This window comes from Prionailurus bengalensis, chromosome B3, assembly GCF_016509475.1.
Source record: "Prionailurus bengalensis isolate Pbe53 chromosome B3, Fcat_Pben_1.1_paternal_pri, whole genome shotgun sequence".
Classification (NCBI taxonomy): domain Eukaryota; kingdom Metazoa; phylum Chordata; class Mammalia; order Carnivora; family Felidae; genus Prionailurus; species Prionailurus bengalensis.
In genome coordinates, this window is record NC_057355.1 from 1,737,611 (window position 1) to 1,757,308 (window position 19,698).

Sequence of the window (19,698 nt, forward strand, 5' to 3'; positions counted from 1 at the left end):
AGATTCCCGTTAAAAATGAAGTTGATCCCGCAGCCTTAATGCCATCGCACAGGCGGCCCGAGTAGACCTTCGGTCGTGCAGATCCGATGCAGGCAGCCGCCGGTCGCTAACCCTTAACTAGCAGGTGCCCTCTTGTCTTCGGTGCTCATTTCAGATTGCGAAAAACTGCCCAGTTCCGAGCAGACTTCCTATTTTGGCTTCAGGTTCAGTATGAGTACGGCCCTTTTAAAAGACTGGATTGTTTCCTTTTACGTAATCATGAGTTTGATCAGGCATGCTTTGGTCGTAAGTCTCATAGAAAGTAAGGAAACAGAATCTCTGGGAATCGTAGACTTAGGCCAAACGCCGTATCCTCTTCCCCACGAATTGATTTGTCAATGTTTCAACTCTAGCTACCGACCACTAGTTTGAGGTAAGCTAAGGTCACCTTGGTCCCCTGGGGATCTAGTGGACAGTGATCAGCGTCAGATGCTCGCCCCAGCTCCTGAGCTCTTAGATTCCTTGTGGACTCTTAGCTCTACAGGCTAAGTGTGCTGTAGACGGACCTTCAGGGTCCATACTGTGAAATGTCTTCCTTGAGACGCTTCCGTGCAACAGCATTCGTGTCTGTGGCAGGCGAGTGCCTGTTTTCACCTCTCTGTTTCCACATACCAGAGTTTGTGCCTCGGTAATTAAACCTGTCTTGTTAAAAAATGTTTTCTTGGGGCGCCTGGGTGGCGCAGTCGGTTAAGCGTCCGACTTCAGCCAGGTCACGATCTCGCGGCCCGTGAGTTCGAGCCCCGCGTCGGGCTCTGGGCTGATGGCTCAGAGCCTGGAGCCTGTTTCCGATTCTGTGTCTCCCTCTCTCTCTGCCCCTCCCCCGTTCATGCTCTGTCTCTCTCTGTCCCCAAAATAAATAAAAAAAAAAAAAACGTTGAAAAAAAAAAAAGTTTTCTTGTGGTAGTGCTGTTACTGCCACTAAAGCATTGTTTATATATTTATTTGAATATCACGATTTCTTGGGAGAACAGGTTAGATATTACGGCTTACAGATTTCAGAGACAATAAATATATTCTCTTTGGATTGCAAGTTAAACTATTTTTGAGCCCTTTACACATAGAGGGATGTTATCTGATATTGTTCCGGGGGCTGGGGATACAACAAGTAAACGACACTCCGCCCCGGCCCCCCTGGAGCTCAAGTCCTGAGGCTGTTTGTTTATTGATAATAAAAGGTTGTATGTGTCCATAATGTGTTTCAAAATAAAACGTTCGTGTTAGTAGAACTGTCTCCCATCTGGCTTCAGAATTTCTAGGTGGAGTGATCACAGAGTTGTTCATTTGTGCGTGTTCACTTTTCGGTTTGTGCTGTTTTGTCTTCGTCGTGTTTTGTTAACATAGGAGGTCATATGGTTAACATAGGTTAGAATCCATGACCTCACATGACTGACAGCCCGCTCCGCGTAGCTCGCTGGACAGGAGCTGGAGGTGCAGACGGGAAATACGATACCGTCCCTCCTTGGTGGGCTGACCCCGTAATTGGGGAAACCGGGGCACGTGATCACAGAGGGCGAGTAGTTCAGGAATGCGGTTCGGGTCTCTGTGCGGCGCCAGCTTGCGGTCAGGGCGTGAGGATCGGCACCGGGAGCAGGAGCGGGAAGGACGAGCCCCTGCCCTGGAGGAGCTCACCGGACAAGCTCCCACCCTGGAGGAGCACACCGCTAAGCCAGGTTCAGGCAGACAGGTGGTTCCCACCGTGTGGGCAGCACTACTGGGGCGCACGGTAAGCTTCCTGATCCAGGTCGGTGCGTAGGGGGTGGGGAAGAGTTGATGGTAGACGCTTAAAAATGAGAGTCAGCCCCGTGAAGAGTGGGACCCGAGGGCCGTGGGCAAGCATTCCACACGGAAAGGAGGCCGACGAGACCAGAGGCCAGAGACCGTGTGTGTTCAGAGAGACAGGCGCTTCGGGGCGGCTGTAGCAGGGGGAGGGTGCCGCCGGGCCTCCAGGCTTTGTCCTGGGGGTGAGTCACATCGCGGGGCGTGGGCTCCGTGCCGTGTCAAGTGTGGCCCGGAGAGGCACGCATGTGGCGGGCCCAGGATTTGGTGGGACTGGTCAGGGAGCCGGGGGTGATGAGTGGGCCTCGTGGAGAAGTGGGACGGCTTCTGTGGAGGAGGGGATACTTGAGCTGCTCCTGAGAAAGAAGAGCAGGTGGACCCAGGCGTGAGGAGGTCGAGGAAGGGGCCCTTCGGGCCCAGCCGTGGGTGGTGTGAACACAGGTGCCTGGCCCCACAGCGACCGTGGAGTGTCACTGTTTGGGAGCGGGATGGCGTATGTGCTGGGCCACGTGACCGCCCCTGTCTGGTGACCGCGTCCCGGAGGGCTCAGTGAGGTAGGGTTTAGGGGCAGGAATTGGAATCTTGGTGCAGCCGGCCTTCGCTTCGCTGCCTAAATGCGTCATTTTATTATCCTGTTTGTAACATTCTACTACATCGACCTTGCTAACATTTTAAAGGTTTTATGTGGAACATTCTGAGACTTTTAAACACGGTGCTCTACCCGGTCTTGCTTTCAGCCTTTTTTGCCCTTGTTCTGAGAAATCTACATAGTTCGGACCCCAGCAATATTCAGAAGTTGGCCTGTAGCCATCTCCTTACACACTCCCGTAGAAAATATCCTAGAAGTATTTGTGTGCATGCGTGCATGCGTGTGTGTGTGTGTGTGTGTGTGTATGAGTGCTTGCACCTTTTATTTCAAATACGTAATTTAAAAAACATAGGGAATGCCGTGCTAGATCTAGAGTCAGTGTTAACATATTGATATATGTTCTTCCAGATTTCCTGCGTGTGCACATCCACACGTACATCACATGCACACATACATTTGAGGAATAGGGGGTCATATTATGTCATCGGCTTTGTAACTCCGTGTAAGCCTCTTCCAGGCTAACAGAGTCCTCAGTGGCCCTCACAGTAACAGACTGGTGGGGTGGGAGGGGGACGGCCACCAACCAGTGTGAGAATCTTACTGAATAATTAAACTGTACCTCCTTCCTGTTTTGTCAGCTTCAGTATCAGATACGGCGCAGCAGCCATCTGAAGAGCAAAGCAAGTCTCTTGAAAAGCCAAAACAGAAAAAGAACCGCTGTTTCATGTGCAGGAAGAAAGTAGGACTTACTGGTAAGGGCCGAAGTGCAGTGGCGTCAGCCTCGGAGTGTGCTTTAAAATAACGCGTGCCTTACTGTTCCAGGCCCCAGGAGGTTCACGTGTGTTCCCGTGAGAGCTAATCCTGGACTCGTTCCCGCTTCTGAGTTTTCTTAAAGTGTCTTTAATTATATACCTGAGAGTGACATGAATAGATGCTCTTTTACTGGTCCATCCCAGCAGAGTCTTCGAATGTCAGACGGGTCGGGCCCGGGCGCCAGGTGCTCCGAGGGCCAGAGGGTGCACACAGGAGGGGACCCAAGCTCGGCCGGCCCCGCTGTGAGACGCACCGTTACTCGGGGAGGGAGAAAACGTAGTGAGATGCCACTTGGGTGTGGAGCAGAGGAAGCACAGTCAGCAGACTCTGGGCAGTCGGACAGGTGCCGCGGTTCATCCGAATGGAAGAGGGGGGGGGGGTAGGAGCCCGTCACGGAAAGTACCACGACGGCAGCACGTTTGAGGCAGGCCCTGAAGGAGGGCTGTGACCCAGAGCTGATGGAGTAGGGGCGTTTCAGACAGAAAGAACAGCTCGACCAGAAGGTCGGAGGAAGGAGAGAACGGGGCCTCGTCAGGGGCCGCGGATGGGGAGTGTGGCCGCGGCACGGAGCGTGTGAACGGGGGTGTCGGATACGCGGTGAGACAGAAACACGGACAGGCTCACGATGTGCACTGTGCTTCTTGATGGACGGCGGTCACAGCTTCTAAACCATGACCGTTTCTCGCTGTGTGTGCGCCAGGTGCCGTGCTCTGTGTTCCGTAGCATAAGAACTTGTACAGAGCTGACAAGACCGGATAAAATCGGATGCTTTTTAGGAAGGGTTCTCCCGCCAAGGAGTAGGTTGGAGACCAAGTGGAAAGGGGATTATAATCTGATGTCAGAGGCACTTAAGACTGGCCCGTACTTGGGCAGATGTGTTTATTTAGAGAATACAAGCACGGGCAAATAAGACATTTCGAAATAGACGTAGTTCGTGTCAAATACAGGCTTTCTGAGTCTCAGAAACACTCAGACTTCGTGATGGGAAGGTGGAGACTCCGTAATTTTCATCTTGTCCGGTCTGTCGGTCTGGGGTTGGAGTTGGCTTCATTTTCCATTCATTGTCACGAGGGGACAGAATGTGTTTCTGAAACAAACAAAAAAAAAGGTGGTGGAGGAAACTTCCATCAAACGTCAGTGTTCAAAATGTCGATTCCTGTGCTCCGTTTGCAGCAGCTCCGTCACATCAAAACACTCCGTTATGAGAAGCAGGACCGGTTTTCTATAAAGGCCCTCCACCCACACTCGAGACCTCTCTTTCGGCTTCAACCCTGTGGGCATTTCCCTAAAACTAAATCGCATATTGCACGTTTACCGTGTGTTAAGTGCTCACCACGTTCCCCGTTCGGTCCCCACAGTAACTTATTCCAAAGTTACAGATGCAGAAACTGAGGCTCGGAGAAGCCCGGTAACTGGCCTGCGTTAGTCAGCCAGCGGATTCACGCTGAGGCGGCCCTGACGCACCCCTGCTGCTGCTCGCACCCCTGCTCATACTTGCGCTGAGCCGCGGGAGCCCCGCCCCCACAGGGGCCTGCCGCGGGAAGCCAGCGTGGATCCAGGCCTCCCAGAAGTTTCCTTACACCTTCTTCACTAAATTTTAAGGTTGCCTCTGACGGTGTGCTTTCCTGCACACTTAGAATTTGGATTTGAGAAGCGTTTTGCATTCGGTGCAGCGATCCCGACTTGGGTAGGAAGTAATTGTGGCCACGTCCCAGGTGGAGACCCGAGTGCAGGGCAGCGCTTGTGATTTGCCGTGCTACGCACCTGCATTCGTAGGGTAGGAACGAGGAAGGAAGCGGTCAGCTGGTGCAGTCTGAACCGAAACCGTTACTGGGTCCTGCAACTGCGCAGCGTGATTGTTTAGACGCCGCGCTGCGTAGCCGATGCTGTTAGTGTTGACGGTGCTGAGGCACCGCGCAGTCAGTCCCTCCCTCCCGCTCACGCATGTGTACTGATCCGTTTGCAGGGTTTGAATGCCGGTGTGGACATGTGTACTGTGGTGTACATCGTTACTCAGACGTGCACAATTGCTCGTACAATTACAAAGCTGATGCCGCGGAGAAAATCAGAAAAGAAAACCCGGTAGTTGTCGGCGAAAAGATCCAGAAGATCTGAACTCCTGCTGGAATACAAACTCCTTTGACCATCTGCAAACTAAAAGTTGACTTGAGGTCTTTTTTCCTAGTCCTGGGGAGTGTAGAGCAGTGTGCGTGGCACAGACCTTTTAATCATGCATGTCAACCAGAAGAATAGATTTTTGGTTTTGTTTTGAAAATGACTCTGAACATTTATTTCCATTGCAGTTTCTGTGGCTGAAAAGACTTAAGTAAACTTTACAAGTATTATCCTTCTAAGATCATTTTAATTTTAGTTGAGCGCAGAGGGCTTTTCTAACAAACGTGGAGACCTTTCGGAGGGCTGTGATTTTTCCAGTATTAAACATGCATGCGTTGAACTTGCAGTTTATTTTTCTCATTGTGTGTGTATATAGAGCTTTTCTCTGCAGCACGATTTCTCCTTTGATAATGCCCGTTAGGGCACAACTAGTTACCAGTAACTGAATGTATCTTGATCATTATGGCTGCTTCTGTTGTTTCATTAACAAAGGTTATACCTGTGTTAGCATATAGTTTCTTTGCACCCACTATTTATGTCTGAATCATTTGTCACAGGAGAGTGTGTGCCGATGAGATTCTACGTTTGTGTGTTTCTGAATTGTTTGAGCGAGGGAAGGAACGGCTGTGTGCGTTTCATCGCCGACCGCAGGCTTCTTTCGGTAGCGTTCACCGGTCTGGGTGTGTACACGATACGAAGAACGATCTGGAGTAATCGTGCTGTGTTTATGTTTGCCCCACCTGTCTGTGATTAAATAAAAAGGAAAACCACACGCTCCCTTGTTCTGCCGTTTCTCTTACTCTTGCTGGCGGCTCACCTTGACCTGTGGTGCTTTCGTTTCTCCTCCACTGACTCCGCGCAGCTGCCGCCGCCGCCCTTGTCACGTCCGCTTGCGACCGATCTTGCCACGGTGAGTGGTGATCTCCCGTCGCTTTGCGTGGAGGACCTCAGCGTTTCTTTAACGCCAAGAACTGCTCTCAGTCGCTCAGAGATCACATTCTCCGGCTCTGCTCCTCAGCCCGTCACGCCGAGTTAGCATCTGGTCAGGAAGGAGCTCCTTTTTCTGGTCGAATTCGAAGCGGAAAGGGCCTAAATCAAACACGGCAGCTACAGGATTGTGGACGAGAGAGACCGTCTGTCCCATGGGTTTCACACTCTATCTGCCAGCCAGCCGTTTTTACCCATGAAATGCTACAGAAAACAGATGAAAAGCACTATTTTACAATACAGATTTCTAGGTTTAAGTTTGTCTACCACTTCTTGGATGTAATGATGGCTCAGCGTTAAAATCTGTAAATGTAACGTATTTAAATGTAATCTGTCAATTTACTACATGAACAGATTCAAGAGAGCAAACCGTTCTGACTAGCTCAGCAGATTCAGGTTAAGCACCTAATAGAATTCAACACCCACTCATGATGAAAACTCTTGGTAAGTCAGAACCAGGAAGGAATTTCCTTAAGCTGATGGTTTCTGTGTAAAACCAAACAAAGAAATGAAAACCGGCCATCTTCCAAAAAGAGGAAGCTCATTCCCTTTTAAAGTCGGGAACACAGGGCTGCCTGCAGTGAGTTGGAGATCTGTGTTCAGTAGAGTCAAAACAGAGTCAGTCATAGGAAGCAGGAAGGAGGAGACGCTCGATATTTGCATGTTAACCTGTTTGTTCTTACAGAAAGTCTAAAGGAATCTGGAGAAAGTACTAGAAATAGAGGGTGTAGTTAGGTAGCGAGGTGTGGCATTACCTCTCAGAAGCCAGGTGCATTTCTTCATGGCAATAACTAGAAAGCCAGAAGATACCTTTTATGGCATCATCACCAAGTACCTAGGACGTTAACAATACATACTGAAGGCCTCTTTAAGAAAACACTAGGGGCACCTCAGTGGCTCAGCCAGTTAAATCTCCGACTCTTGATTTCGGCTCAGGTCATGACTTCACGGTCCATGAGTTCGAGCCCCCCCGTGGGGCTCTGCACCAAGAGTCTAGGACCTGCTTGGGATTCTCCCTCCTCTCTCTCTCTCTCTCTCTCTCTCTCTCTCTCCCTCCCTCTCCCTCTCCCTCTCCCTCTCTCTCCTCCTCTCCTCTCTCTCTCAAACTTCAGAACTTGTTTCTTTTTTTTTTTTTAAAGTATTATTAAGAGACAATAACTAAGACCTCAGTAAATAGGAAGAGACACGTTAATAGCTAGGAAGACAATAGAAAGTTGTCATGTGTCCCCAAATGGACCTATAGATTCAAATATATTCCAATCAAAATCACACCAAGTTTTCTCATGGAACTTGTTAAAGCAATTTCAAACTAAAAGGTGAAAGAACGCCAAGGGCTACAGCATTTCAGAAAAGAAAAGGCAGGGCGGGGGGCACTTGTCCTGTCGGATGTTAAGACCTGTTCACATGAAGCTATGTTAACGAAGAGAGCTCGGTGTGAGCCAAGGGCTGTACACGTTTCCCAGTGGAGCAGCCCAGAATGCCCAGAGAAGGGCACACGTGGACTGGACTTCGGCGTAAGAGGTGGCACGTCACATTGGGGAAAGAGAATTTGATAATTGGAGCTGGAATGACTGGGTATGTATCTGTGGGAAAGGGTGAAAGTTGATTTCCTACCTCATGCCATAGGAAGTTAATGTCTTAAATGTAACACAAAATTTTAAGACCTGGGGAAAAAAGTAAAGATAACTGCTGCTTTGCCCTTGACACATGAAGCATGAGCTGAAAGTTCTACAGACAAATCTGGCATTAAAATGAGGTGTTTTACACCCAGGAATACATTTAACCAAGGAGGAGAAAGACCTGTACACAGAAGACCTGGGTAAAAAAAAAATGGAAGGTGGTACGAACAGAAAGATCCTCTGTGCTCACGGATTTGAAGAAATAATGTCGTCAGAATGCCCATAATACCCGAAGCAGTCTACAGACTCCATGCCGTCCCTTTCAACACACCAATAGCATCTTTCACAGAATCAGAATAAATGATCGTAAAATCGGGAACCACGAGAGGCCAAGAAACCAAATCAGTCTTGAGAAGAACAAAGGTGGAGGTACCACATTCCTGGATGTTAAACCATACTACGGCTACGAGAAAGTCAGGGTGACAAAAGCAGAAAGAAACAACTGGGACTCCATCAAACTAAAAAGCTTTCACATGGTGAAAGAAACCATGGACAGAATGAAAAGGCAACCTATTGAATGGGAGAAGAGATTTGCAGATGACATATGTGGTAAGGGGTCAATATCCAAAATACATAAAGAAGTGCAGCTGAACACCCCCCAAAAATACTTGATTTAAAAAAAAACAAACAGGCAGAAGACCTAAGTAGAAACTTCTCCAAAGAAGACATCCAGACGGCCAACAGACACGAAAAGATGCTCAACGTCACTCGTCATCAGGGAAATGCCAATCAAAACCACAACGAGGTACCGCCTCAACAGCTGTCAGAGTGGCCAACGTTAACAACTCAGGAGACACAGGTGTTGGCGATGCGGAGAAAGGGGAACCCTTGTGCACGGTTGGTGGGAATGCACACCGGTGTGGCCGCTGTGGAGAACAGTGTGGAGGTCCCTCGACGAAAAGTAAAGATACCATACAATCCAGCAGTTCTACTTTGGAGTGTTTACTTCAGGAAGACAAGCTAATTCAGCAAGATAAACGCAGCTTTGTTGTTTATTGCAGCATTATTTATAAGTGCCAAGACACGGAAGCACCCCAAGGGCCCGTCGACCTATGAACGTATTAAGATGTATATATATACAATGGGACGGTATTCAGTCGTAAGAAATGAGCTCTTGCCATTTGCACAACATGGATGGACTTAGAGGTTATTTTGCGAAGTGAAATAAAGAAACACTGGGCACCTGGGTGGCTCAGTTAGTTAAGCATCCGACTTCGGCTCAGGTCATGATTTTGTGCCCCATGACGGGCTCTGGGCTGACAGCTCGGAGCCCGGAGCCTGCTTCGGATTCTGTGTCTCCCTCTCTCTCTGCCCCTCCCCTGCTCGCACTCTAGCTCTCTCAAATGAATGAACATTAGAATAAAAAAAAAAAAAAGACAAATATTGTATGATATCACTCATGTGGAATAAAAAATGAACAAACAAACAGACTTCAGTACAGAGAACAGACTGGTGGCTGCCAGGGGTCTGGGGGGGTGGTCGGGCAGGTGAATACGTGAAAAGCATGAAGACGTACAAAATTCAGGTTATAAGTCACGGGGATGAAAAGTACAGCACTGGGAACGTAGTCAGTATTGTAACACCTGTATGGTGACACGTGGTAACTACACGGACTCTGATGAGCTTTTTAAATGTATGTAAGTGTCCAATCACAATGGCATACACACCGGAAACTCACAGAATATCCTATGTCAACTGTATCTCCACTTTAAAAAGAAAGGAAGATGAAGTCTTTTATGCACTAATAATTTCTTTAATGTTTATTTTTGAGAGAGATAGCACATCTCTCTCACAAGCCGTGAGATCACGACCTGAGCCGAAGTCGGATGCTTAATCGACTGAGCCACCCAGACACCCCCACTCTAATAGATGATAAAGTGTCTTCAAAGAAAGTGAAAAGCTGAGTTACAAACTGGGAGAAATTACAGTGCAAATCAACACGAGTGGCATCAGTGAGGTGCCATTTTACATCCGTTCAATTGGCAAAAATTTAACAGTCTGACGGTATCTAGGGTTGGAGGATCCCACATCGTTTCTTATTATAAGCTGCTGGTGTTACTCAGAAGTGGGTCAGTCCTTTAGAAGATGTGTTATCTTTTAGGGTTGGACTTCCGCACATCCTGTAATCCAGAAATGTCAGCCCTAAGTGTGTACTGAGGGAAAACTTGCACATGGATAACAGGAGTCAAGAGTTCCTCGCACCATTCACAGAAAGCAAAAACCTAGAAATGACCGAAGTCCCATTGAAGACTGGATGAATAAAATGGGATACGATCTTCCAGTGGAACACTGTGTAGTAATTCAAACTAGTGACCCCCGACTAACCAAGCAAAAGGCATGGTAAGCCTTAGAGATAGAGTGAGCAGAAAGGTCTCAACATATACAGCATGCTTGCCTATAAAAAGGTGAGTAAAATACACTTCTTTTCGAGTCCTGTAGATGTGACTTACAGGAGGAGAAAAGACAGTGCTGAAGAGAAACGTAAGGATGGAATGCTTACAAGGGAGGAGGCAGGGGATGTGGTACCGTGTGGTCAAGCCCCCAACATTTTTGAGAAGTCCATTCAGGACACTTATATTGGACGAAACTAAAGGCAGACCATGTGTGAACCAGTGCTGAATGTCATGAACCAAAGATTAGAACTAACCCAGTTTTCTGTACCCAAGGTCCAAAGTGTTAAAATGTTCTCTCTAAAGCGGTTTTGATGAGCACGTTGTGGAATTGAGGGTTACGTAAGAAATGACATTGAATCAGCCCCAGCATTCAATTTGCAGTTCACTTTTTAAAAATTTTTTTTGATGTTTACTTTTTTAGAGATGGGGGAGGGGCAGAGAGAGAGAGAGGGAGGCACAGAATCCGAAGCAGCTCCAGGTTCCCAGCCATCAGCACAGAGCCCGACACGGGGCTGGAACTCATGAACTGCGAGATCATGACCTGAGCCAAGGTCAGACGCTTAACCCACTGAGCCACCGAGGGGCCTCTGTAATTTAGGGCTTTTTGCTTTTTTGTTTGTTTTTTGTTTTTAAAAAATTGTCACCAAAAAGCAGTTCCCACAAAGTCCTCTGGCTTCACCTTCACACCTAAATATTAAAGTCATAAATCACAAACTGTGTTGTTGTTCGGTCTTCATACCTAATTTGGGATTTCTGTACTCAAATCTAGCAAAGTGTCCTTTCCCCCAGTTTTCCCGGAACCCTAACTTTTGTACTGGGGAGTGCAATCTTGAAACTATTCCTGTGGTCTAAGCTCGAGTCTCAGAAGACACGTTCTTCCTGATGTGAAGACGGTTTATACTGAAGTGATAATCGCTGGACGGCCCCTTTTCTCATAGGTTGCCTAGAACATCTAAATAGATATTCTTGGGGATTTAAAGAGGGACTCTTGGAGTTGTATCTTTTCAAAGACTGGCTGGCTCCCTGGCCTTGTTTTCCGTCTTTCATTAACACACAGAACGAGAGAAATTTAGAGACTCGGCGGAATGGAGGGAAGTCAAGGATGCAGAGAGGAGACGGATAGAATCTAACCAACAAAACCTGGTAGATCATGTAGAGGGCAGCCTCCCAAAAGGCCACGGACATCTATAACATTAAAACGTGGCCCTATGAGACATGAGAGGCCACTACTGCTGTTCCCATGGGCATCGTAAGAGTAAAGGGATACCGTGAACAGCTCTGCTTACAGTGATAACTTAGATGAAATGGACCACTACCTTGAAAGGCATAATTACAAAAACAGGAGAAAGAAATCACCTCACAGGCCTTTATCAAAAGAAATTTAATCAGGGGCGCCCGGGTGGCTCAGTCGGTTAAGCATCTGACTTGGGCTCAGGTCACGATCTCACAGTCCGTGAGTTTGACCCCCGTGTCGGGCTCTGTGCTGACAGCTCAGAGCCTGGAGCCTGCTTTGGATTCTGTGTCTGCGTCTCTCTGCCTCTCCCCTGCTTGAGCTCTTTCTCAAAAATAAAAACATTTTTGGGGCGCCTGGGTGGCTCAGTCGGTTAAACGTCCAACTTCAGCTCAGGTCACGATCTCGCGGTCCGTGAGTTCGAGCCCCGCGTCGGGCTCTGGGCTGATGGCTCAGAGCCTGGAGCCTGTTTCAGATTCTGTGTCTCCCTCTCTCTGCCCCTCCCCCGTTCATGCTCTGTCTCTCTCTGTCTCAAAAAACAAAAAACAAAAACAAAAAACGTTAAAAAATTAAAAAAAAAACTTTTTAAACTGTTAAATACTTTTTAAAAATAAAATTGTCAATTCTTTAAAAAAAAAATCCCTGCCTGGGACAAATAAGCGATTATAGCAAGGTTGCAGGGTTACGAGGATAATACACACAAGCCAGTTGACATAATAAATACCAACAACAAAAAATTTGAAATTAATACACCATTTTCCATTAGTGCTTGAAGAAACATGGAATACTTTAGTAAAAGTCTAACAAAGTATGTACAAGATGTCTGTGAGGAAGACTACAAAATTAATGAAGAAAAATCAAAGAAGATCTAAACAACTGGAGAACTATTCCATGTTCATGGAAGGACGACTTAGTATTGTCACTGCTTCCCGACTTGATTTATAAATTCAACCCAATCCCGACCCAAATCTCAGCCAGCTGTTTTGTGGATACTGATGAAAGTGATTCAGAAGTTGGATGGAGAGGCAAACAGCCCAGAAGAGCCAGTACGGCAAAACTATAGAACTTCTGGAAAAGAAAATCTAGATGACTTTGGGTTTGATGATTTTTTTTTTTTTAGATAAAACCTCAAAATCATGCTACACTGAGAGAAAAAATTGATAGGGTGTACTTCATCAAAGCCAAAAATTCCTCTGCAGAAGACCCCGTTAAGAGAATGAAAAGGCAAGCCACAGATGGGGAAGAAAATATTGGCAGAACACGTATCTCATATAGGACTTTTATTCAAAATATATAAATAACTCTTAAACCTTAACTCTAAGAAACAACCCAATTAAAAGATGGGCAAAATATCTGAAGAGTCGCCTCACCAAAGAAGATCTACCGACGATAAGTAAGCAAATGAAGAGGCGCTCAACGTCCTAAGTCACTGGGGAAATGCACATTGACAGTGAGATACCACCACGTGCCTACATACGCAGAGACTAGCCCAAATCAGAACACCGCAAATGCTACAGGCGGTGTGGAACAACAGAAACTCTCATTCATTTCTGCTGGGGATGCAACACGGCACTGACACGTTGAAAGACAGTTTGACAGGGGCACCTGGCTGGCTGGCTCAGTGAATGGAGCGTGTGACCCTTGATCTCTCGGGGTTGTGGGTTCGAGCCCCACGCTGAGTGTTGCTAAAAATAAAATCTTAACAACAACAACAACAAAAGACAGTTGGACAGTTTCTTAAAAGACAGTTCGGGGGTTTCTAAAGAGAGTCTTAACCCTACAAGCCAGCGATTGCACTCCTAGGTTTTTGTCCACATGACTTGAAAAGTATGTTCACACGAAACCCGTACATGAATGTTTCAGTAGCTTTATTCATAACTGCCCCAGATTGGAAGCAACCCAGATGTCTTTCAGTAGGTGAATGGATCGACACCGTGGGATGACATTCAACGGTTACAAGAAGTGAGCTACGAAGGCACAAAGACACAGAGGTACCTTCAGTGTAAGTTGGGAAGTGGGAAGAAGCCGGTCTAAAAAGACGGCAACCGTATGACCTTCTGGAAAAGGCAGAATTACAGTGACAGTACACAGAGTGGTGGTTCTGGGTGCGGGTGGAGCACGGGAGGGCGGATCGTGGCAGCACTGAATTGTAGGGCGGTGAACCTCCTCCGTCTGGATGATACCATAACGGTGGATCAATGACACGGATTTGTCCACACTCACAACCGCACAACACAGAGTGTAGAACCATGACGTAAATCACGGGCTTCGGTTGACGATGATGGGTCAACACTGGTTCAGCGGCTATAACAAATGCAGACGGGTTGGTCGCTCGCTGATCACACTTCAGATGCTCCGGTGGCTCTGATGGGATAGCACACATCTAGAACACCTCCATCGCTGCGGGACATACCGTTAGACAGGGATGGTCTGGCCCAGTGATGGCGCCCCGGGCTGCTCTGGGCTCCTCGGTGCACAAGCAGGAGGAGACCCCCGAGGAGGCCCGCGCCCCTCAAAAGAGAGCCCAGCCAAGGTGCACGTGAGGCTTCGGGACTTCCCTGGCCTGTGGGGCACAGAGGGATGGGGGAGGGGATCCGAGGCCAGGGAGGCAGGTGGCAGAGTGGCAGGAGAGCTCCTGATCCCGAAACCCGAGGGGAGAGAAAGCGCCCTGACCTTGAGGCTTCGGTCCTGGGGACTCTGAGGAGAGGGGCGGGGGTGTTTGCGAGCAGCCCTGTGGACCGAGGGGAGCTGGGCTCAGGGAGAGCTCCGTGTGCTACAGCGTCTCAGCAGGTCAGCGGGCGGTACTGGCCCCTCTGCCCACCCTGCCGCTGGTGTCTGTGGGGCTTCCATCCGGCTTCAGTCCCCAGGGGGCTGCGAGGCGCCGTGCCATCACAACAGGGATCCGGTAGAACCTGAGACCCTGCGGCGGCCTGAAGACAGACGGAGACAGAGAAGGGCAGGAAGGAGACTCTTGGGGCGGCACCCCACCCCCACCCCCACCCAGCGCCGGCTGGGCTGGGTCACCTGGCTCTGCGCCCGCCCGCCAGGGACCCGAGAGAAGAGGGGGCTGTGATAACGGCTACGCTCTTGGATAGAGCAAGGGCCTCCTCTCCTGAAGGCTCGGGTCCAAAGTTTCTCACCCACCTTGTAGGGAGGACACCTTGTGCTTGGCGCGTGCCTCTACGTTCTGTCCTCAGAGGAGCGTATGTCCTACGCCAACCCGAGTGACATTGTCCCGTCAAAGGAGCTCCCCATCCAAGGCACCTTGGGAACCTGACTCCAGCAATTCAAGGGACAGTGACATTTGCAGGGTGGGTGGAAGGACCCGGATGGGACTCCTGCGTGCTGCGGGGACGCCCCCCACCCGGTGTCATCCCGGTGGGGGCAGCGTCCGCCTCCTGCCCATCGGGCAGCCGGCAGCCCCACCAGATTCAAGCCCCTTCCCGCCGCTCTTGCAAACCACACGGGGGAGAGGCCTCCTGTGTGCGGAGGCCGGCGGGGTGGCTCGCCTCCGAGGGAGGCCCCGAGTTTGGCGCCACAGAGGCTCACGCGGGCCCCGGCCTTGGAGGGGCTGAAGCTGGCGTCCACACCCTCCGGCCCGGGGTCCCCCTCCGACACTGGTGCCGGAGAAGGGAAACGCCGTGCCAGCACGGGAACCGCCTCGGCCACTCAGATGATAGCGAGGGAACCTCTCTGGCCACGTGGAGAAGCGCTCCGGGGAAACACACGGGGAAAGAGGGAAAACTTGGCTTCTGTTTGAAGTTCACAAAGATGGAAAAGGGACGGCCGTGCAAATGGCACGAGCAAACCGCGAGGGCGTGTGAGGACTGGGGCGGCGGTCCCTCCTCCCGATTCTTGTCTGTGGTCCTTGGAACGTCCGTCCGTGCTCATCAGCACGCCCTCCTCCTCGAGAGGGAGAGAGGAAAGAAAATGCAGGGAATCTTCAGGTTACTTCGAATGGTTTCTTCCGAACGGAGAGCCGCTTTGGCCTCTGGAGGCGCGAGACGTAATTAGTGGGTTGGCGAGTCTATTTTAAAACAGGAAACCTCCCCCCCCCCGCCCCCCCCCCGTCACGGCTCTCATGCCTTCGCCCCTTCCCACACACACCTCTGCCCCACGCCCTTCCCCCAAAGGTCTGGGGTTTTCTCTTATCGTGGCTCTACCGTGTAGGCCTCCGTCAGCCTGTGTGCGTGCGTGTGTGGAGAGAAGGTACTGAGCTGCCAGGGCCCCCCCAGGCCCGGCAGGTGTGGGGCTCGTCGGGTATCGAATCGCCTTCCGCGGACGCTTTACAGTAAGCACTTACTTCCGTGTCACGGAGCACCGATTCTGAGCCCGCCGTCGGGCTGGGTGTGGCCGGGCCGCGCACAGCACGACAGTCCGGTCCTGCGGACAGAGCGCAGGGCCAGCCCGGGCACGCGGCGCCCTGCCCTGCAGCCCCAGCACCCCGGAACCGGCCAGGGCCCAGAACCCAGCTGGAACTGTCCCCTCCTTTCCCCTCCCTGGAACCTACCTGAGGGTGACAGCCAGGAGGCCGGGCAAGGCCGAGCCCCTGACACCTCGGGGCCTCGTCTGCTTCGGACCCTCCTGTCCCGGGATCCCCTCCCTCCGAGAGCAGGACAGCCTCCCTGGCTCTGTGCTCACTGCGCCATTCCCCAGGGAGCCCCGAGGACGCCTTGTGACATCACCCCCGCTGCCCCTCTCAGCTGTGTCCCTTGAGTGGTTACAGCAGACACCCCCCTGAATCCGCCCTAACACACTCTGCCTTCTGCCTTCCTCTTCTTCTGTTCCCCTCCCCTCCCCTCCCCCTCCTCTCCCCTCTTCCCCCTCCCCCACCCCCTCCTCCTCTTTGCTTCCATCAGTCACTCACGGTTTTAATACTCTGTCCTAACTGCACGTTATTTGATCCACACTTTACCACAGACCTTATTGAAAAGGCAGAGCTGTCTTAGAGGTGATGACCCGGCAGGGGGGCCGGGAGGATGCGACGCGGGACTGGCTGTGGACAGACGCGGGCTTTGAACCATGAAGATCACTGAGGCTGATCCAGGGAGGAGCACAGCAGACCAGAGGAGAAGCTGGCCGAGACCCTGCAGGCAGAGGGGTCGCGACTTATTTACAGGCTTTTCTGCCTGTTTGTCATTATTATTCATTAAAAAATGTTTTGCAGGGACACTTAGGTGGCTCAGTCGGTTAGGCATCTATGCTTGGTTTCGGCTCAGGTCGTGATCTCAGGGCTCGTGAGTTCTAGCCCCATGTTGGGCTCTATGCTGACAGCACGGAGCCTGTTTGGGATTCTCTCTTGTTCTCTCTTTCTGCCTCTCTCTCTGTCTCTCTCAAAATAAAGAAAAATAAAAACTTTAAAAAATGTTTTTGAAGGAAAAGGGCTATTTTTACAAACCTTGGGATGGATCTACAAATTTTTTTAGTGTTTATCTATTATCAAGAATCAGAGATAGAGCATGAGCATGGGAGGGGCAGAGAGAGAGAGAGGGAGACACAGAATCGGAAGCAGGCTCCAGGCTCCGAGCTGTCGGCACAGAGCCCCAAGCGGGGCTCCAACTCACGAACCTCGAGATCATGACCTGAGCCGAAGTCAGATGCCCAACCGACTGAGCCACCCAGGTGCCCCAGCCTTTTTTTTTTTTTTTAAAGTAGGCTCCACGTGGCACCCACTGCAGGGCTTGAACTCACAACCCTCAGATCAAGACCTGAGCTGAGATCAAGAGTCAGACGCTTAACCGACTGAGCCACCCGGGGGCCCCTGGTTCTGCAACCTTTCAATGTTCTCCACGAGTCATTTCTAGGATTTTGGCCTAAATTTGTTTTCAAGTGTATTTTCAGTCAGCTGTACCTGTGTAGCCATTAATTCGTTAACATTTCCCCCCAGTAATGGACACACAACATTGGGTCCCTTCAAGGTGTGCAATGTGGTGACTGATACGGTAATAAGTTGCAAAATGATTACCACCATAGCGTTTAGCTACCCCATCCATCCGGCCACATCGCTACCGAGTTCTTTATGGTGAGGACGCCTGAGGTCTATCCTAGCAACAGTCAAGTGGACGAGAGCAGTGTTATTAGCTGTAACCACCATGCTGTACCTTAGACCTTGTTAATTTTCTAAATTTCTAAGACCTCAAACTTGTTAATTTTCTAAAATGAATTTTTAATTGTAGTTGACATACCGCACTAGTTTCGGACGCACAACATAGTGACTCAACACCGCATATAAATACATTGTGAAGTGCTCACCAAGGTAAGTGGCATCGCCATCTGTCACCGTATGAAGTTACTCCAATATTATTGGCTATGTTCCGCACGGTGTACTTTTTCATCCCCGTGACTTCTTCACTGTGTAACTGGAAGTTTTTACCTCTTCATCCCCTCTCTCTATGTGATCTCATCTCCCATCTCACCCCCCTCTCGGGCCACGGGTTTGTGCTCTGTGTTTATGAGTCTGCTTCTGTTTGGTTTGTTAGGCTTTTTAGATGCCACGCACGTGAAATCATATAGCATTTGTCTGTCTCTGTCTGACTCACTTCGCTTAGCGTGATGCCCTCTAGGTCCCTCCGTGTGCTCATAAAGGGCATGATCTCATTCTTTTGTATGGCTGATAATTGCACATTGTGTGTGTGTGTGTGTGTGTGTGTGTGTGTGTGCGCGCGCGCGCGCGCGCACCACGTCTTTATCCATTCATCTGTGGATGGACACTTGGATCGGTTCTGCATCTTGGCTGTTGTAAATAATGCCGTAAGCATAGGGGTGCGTGTGTCTTTTTCGTATTAATTCATTAGCTTTCCACTCTAATGCAAGAATTCCAAAGCAAATCAACCCAAAGTCTGTGTCTCCAGTATTGGTTTCTGTATTGATAAGTGTTGCGCAGCCTATGCTTTCACAAGTTTAACTTTTTTTAAAGTTCATTTATTTTTGAGAAAGAGCGCACAGGTGCTCGTGCACAAGTGGGGGAGGGGCAGAGAGAGGGAGACCCAGAATTCGAAGCAGGTTCCCGGCCCCGCCCCCCATCATGTCCTGAGCTGAACTCAGTCCCTCAACCCACCGAGCCACAGGTTTCTAAGAAATTTGCATCTATATTGTAAACTTATTTTTAATCAGTGATGACCGCTTTTATAGTTGTGTTCCCTCCTTTTTTGTTTGTCTCCTTCATAAAGGGAAGCAGAACTCACTAACCGAGGAATGCTGACGGTCCGGCTGGGTGGGAAAATACCGGGTTGATCACCACGTGTGTGCCAGGCATCCCCTGACTGTCATGGAAATGTCCGAGGAGGCATGATTCTTACCCCTGTTTTGCAGATGAGCCAACTGAGGCCAGAGTTGAACCTGCTGCAGGCTGAACAGAGCCAGAGGCGGGACTCAAGTCTCCCTGCACTCAGCTGTGCGCTGCCCCCTGCACTGGAGGGGTCCCGGTGCACTCCCACTCCGTCCCCCTCTCTGCGCGCTCTCTCCAGCGCGTGCGCGCGGGGTCCCTGTGCGCCGGGCACGAGCGCGCACGGGCCCTCACCCCGCAGAGCCCTGCACGGGCAGGGGCGGCGGGCGTCCACGCGGCCCTGGCAGACGAGTCTGAGTAACTTGCCCGAGGTCGGACGGCGGGTCACGGCGCCTGAAAGTCGGAACGTGAAGTGTGCAGGTGAGCTGCGCTCTTAGACGTAGTTCTCGTCGTTGTGAGTCTTGGGGAGGCGCGCCTGACCCTGTGGTCCACAGGGTGGACGTGTCACCGCCGACGGGTCACAGGCCTCTGGCCGGACTCCCCGAGCCCGCGGGCCCCCCGGGGGGGTCCGGGGGGGGACGTAGGGCTGGAGTCTCTGGGCAGGGACCCAAGTCTCCGGGGCGGGGCTCTGCGGAGGGGCGGGGCTGGGGAGGGCGGGAGCCCGGGCGGGGGCGGAGGGGCGGAAGAGCGCGCTGCGGGTCCCCGCGGCTTCTCCCTGACCTCTCGGGCTGGGGGCAGGGGGCAGGGGGCAGGGGGCAGGGGGCGGAGCCTGGGTGGGGGTAGGGCTGAGGGCGGAGCCAGGAGCGGGGCCGGGAGTGGAGCAACGGGGGCGGAACTGGGGGGTGGTGTGG

The 19,698-nt window shown here is 50.7% G+C and overlaps 1 protein-coding gene and 1 long non-coding RNA gene across 11 annotated transcripts in view; one reads left to right on the forward strand and one right to left on the reverse strand.

Moving 5' to 3' along the window:
- Positions 1 to 6,102, forward strand: part of ZFAND6 (zinc finger AN1-type containing 6) — a 72,783-nt gene extending 66,681 nt beyond the window's left edge. For 7 of the 8 annotated variants that reach the window (XM_043553867.1, XM_043553871.1, XM_043553869.1 and 4 more), the window contains 2 exons: positions 3,043 to 3,156; positions 5,184 to 6,102. In XM_043553867.1, the coding sequence (XP_043409802.1) occupies positions 3,043 to 3,156; positions 5,184 to 5,332 (263 nt within the window). In that variant the 3' untranslated portion in view covers positions 5,333 to 6,102. Of the gene's footprint in view, positions 1 to 3,042; positions 3,157 to 5,183 lie in introns of those variants that run through there. The other variant, XM_043553874.1, reaches the window with a different exon arrangement.
- Positions 6,103 to 13,475: 7,373 nt separating this feature from the next.
- On the reverse strand, positions 13,476 to 19,657 carry LOC122467517. 3 transcript variants are annotated; one of them, XR_006292994.1, is made up of 4 exons: positions 18,811 to 19,649; positions 16,545 to 16,709; positions 14,767 to 15,528; positions 13,476 to 14,552 (listed from the first exon to the last, which is right to left on the reverse strand). It is a non-coding gene; the product is annotated as an uncharacterized LOC122467517 (long non-coding RNA). The 3 variants fall into 3 exon arrangements; XR_006292995.1 differs by having other exon boundaries at positions 13,476 to 15,528; positions 18,921 to 19,657; XR_006292993.1 differs by having other exon boundaries at positions 13,476 to 15,528; positions 18,811 to 19,655.
- Between the last annotated feature and the right edge of the window lie 41 nt (positions 19,658 to 19,698).